The sequence below is a fragment of the Plasmodium gallinaceum genome (genome assembly GCF_900005855.1).
Source record: "Plasmodium gallinaceum strain 8A genome assembly, contig: PGAL8A_v1_152, whole genome shotgun sequence".
Taxonomy (NCBI): domain Eukaryota; phylum Apicomplexa; class Aconoidasida; order Haemosporida; family Plasmodiidae; genus Plasmodium; species Plasmodium gallinaceum.
This window is the reverse complement of record NW_021628316.1, coordinates 239,886-242,837: the sequence shown is the minus strand read 5'-3', so window position 1 is coordinate 242,837 and position 2,952 is coordinate 239,886. Positions and strand designations below refer to the sequence as shown.

The 2,952-nt window shown below is 16.7% G+C and overlaps 1 protein-coding gene across 1 annotated transcript; it reads left to right on the top strand.

The window, feature by feature from the left end:
- Positions 1–476: 476 nt before the first annotated feature.
- PGAL8A_00504000 (tripartite motif protein, putative) lies at positions 477–2,572 on the top strand (the record flags this gene model as incomplete). The annotated part of the gene is given in 2 exon segments (XM_028673857.1): positions 477–1,613; positions 1,616–2,572. Coding segments are annotated over 2 exon segments (2,094 nt in total), but the record flags the coding sequence as incomplete, so codon positions are not given.
- Positions 2,573–2,952: the final 380 nt, after the last annotated feature.

Below are 2,952 nucleotides of genomic sequence, written 5' to 3'. Positions count from 1 at the left end.
ATTATATATATATATATATATATATATATATATGCATTTTATATCTTATATTTTATATTTGTTTTATATTTACTATTTCTTATTATAAATTACGAATATACATTATATATATATATATATATATATATATATATGCATTTTATATCTTATATTTTATATTTGTTTTATATTTACTATTTCTTATTATAAATTACGAATATACATTATATATATATATATATATATATATATATATGCATTTTATATCTTATAATGTATATTCGTAATTTATAATAAGAAATAGTAAATATAAAACAAATATAAAATATAAGATATAAAATGCATATATATATATATATATATATATATATATCCTAATCTAAAAAAATATTCTTAATGATAAATTTTTTAATTTTTATTAAAATAAATAAAATATATTTAATAAAACATATGTTAATACAAAAAGAAGAATTTTTTTTTTTTTTTTTTTTATTATTAGAACATATAGATGCATTAGTTGTAATAGAGAAGTGGATGATGTTTTAGTTTTATCATGTAAACATTTAATATGTCTCGTTTGTGCTAGTTTACAATTACAAGAAAAATATGAGAAATTTTTGAAAGAATTTTCGAATAAAAAAGAAATAAATGAATTGGAAAATTATAACATAAATCAATGTTTTATTAATTCTAAAAGTACAAAAAAAGCAATTAATAATGAAAAAATAGATATGATTTTTAAAAAAGAAAAATTAAGTTATATTACTTGTTTTATATGTGATATAAAAAATAAACTTACCATAGAAACAATTGAAGTATTAACAAAAATTGGTTTAATTTCTTCTAACGTTTTAAATATTCACACTTTATTCTTCAATTCAAATAAAAATGCACAAAATAAAAATATTGAACTTAAAGAAGAATATATTAAAGAAATGGCAATACAATTGAATGACACTTTTAATAGTGATTATATGAAAAATGAAGATCTAAAAAAATTATTGATATCAAGTAAAAAGTACAATTATATAGATGAACAAATTGATGATTTAAATAAATATTCTTATATATGTAATATCTGCTCATTTAATGAAGCAGTAATATATTGTAAAGATTGCGTAGAATACTTATGTAAAGAATGCTGTAATAATATTCACGAATTAGATATTTTAAAAAAGTTAAAAATGAAGAATCATAAAACTCATGATTATTATGATATAGATAAAAAAGTTGTTAATCTTAAAAAAATAGTTAAGGAACCAAAGAAGTTCTTAAATATAATGCAAGAAGATATAGAAATAATAAATGATACGAATGAAGAAAGTTTTAATGAAAAAGATTTTAAAAGTAATTGCAAAATTTATGATGATGATTCAGATTTTGATAATTATGATGAAAAACATTTTTATGAAAGACAAAAACGATTTATAGAAAATGAACTAATAAAAAAAAAAAATATAACTATTTCAAATAATTTGAATAATTTAGTGGAAGATATGAAAAATGGGAGCAATTATGAAAGTGAGAATTCTTCTATTAAAGGTACAATAGGATCAGCTTGTGAGGCAAATGTAAATTTAATAAACATAAAAAAAAAAAAAAAAAAAAAAAAAAAAAAAAAAAAAAAAAAAAAAAAATGACGAAAATATATAAAAAATTAAATAGTGAAAATGATATTTTACAAATAAAAAAAAAAAAAGAAAAAAATAATGACCTAAATGATAATAATGAAGAGAAAGGAGATATATATCGTCTTACAAACAAAAGTGCATCTACTATATCAAGTGATGAATCCATATATTATAACTCAGATAAAGAGATAGGTATAACAAATATTAAAAATGTTTTAAATAATAATTTAGAAAAAACAAATGAAAATTCCATTAATAATAAAAATTTTACATCAATACAAAATATTAGGTGTCATCAACATTTTAGTTATCCTATCCATTACTTCTGTCACACATGTTGTACTAAATGTTTTTGTTCAGAGTGTGCTATTAATGGAAGTCATACTAATAATTGTAATATTGAAAATATAAATAATGCTTTTATAACAATTTTAAACAAATACTTAATTAAATGGAATGAAATAATAAGTGATTTAATAAATGATTTAGATAGAAATTTTTATGAATCCCTTGAAGATACTAAAAACGAATGGTCATTATTATTAAGCGAATGTTATTGTGATTTAAATAGTAAGGTAAGTTATATAGTTAATAATTTATCTAAAAAAGAAAAAGAAATATTTCAACAATTTGATTCTTATATGGAAAATTTCAAAAAAGAAAATTTAGAATACATAGAACTTTTAGACTCTAAATATGAAGATATTGAAAAAACAATAAATTTGATTAGAGATAACAAATTTCAAAATAATCCAATTAATATAATTAAATTTTATCGTAAAAATATAAATTATATAGATAAAACTATTTTATTAAACGATAATTTTAAACCAATAGAAAATTTATCAAAAATTAGAGAAAGTAAAATTTTTTATATGGATTTATACGCCTCTCAAATAATGAGTTATTTAAGATATTTACAATCATTCTTAAATCAGAATAATTTAATAAGTTCATCGTAAAATAATTTATACTATGATTTTAAGGGAAACTTTTGTTTAAAGAAAGAAAAATTATATATTTTTCCTTTATTATAAATAGTAAGAATAAACATTTTGATACCATTTCACTTTTTGCATTACTACAACTTCACATACACATTTATATTTATTTGTCTAATATTAAATCTTTATTTTTTTATTTTTATTTTTTTTTTTTTTTTTGTTTTACGTGATTTTTTAGAAATAATAAATTTAATAAAATTATTTATAATAAAAAATAAAATTTGTTTATGTACTATTCTACTTTTAATTATTAAAATAAAGTTTTGAAAACATATCTTTTTTTTTTTTTTTTCATTATTTTAGATTTTTTTTTTTTTTTTTTTTTTTTTTTTTTATAA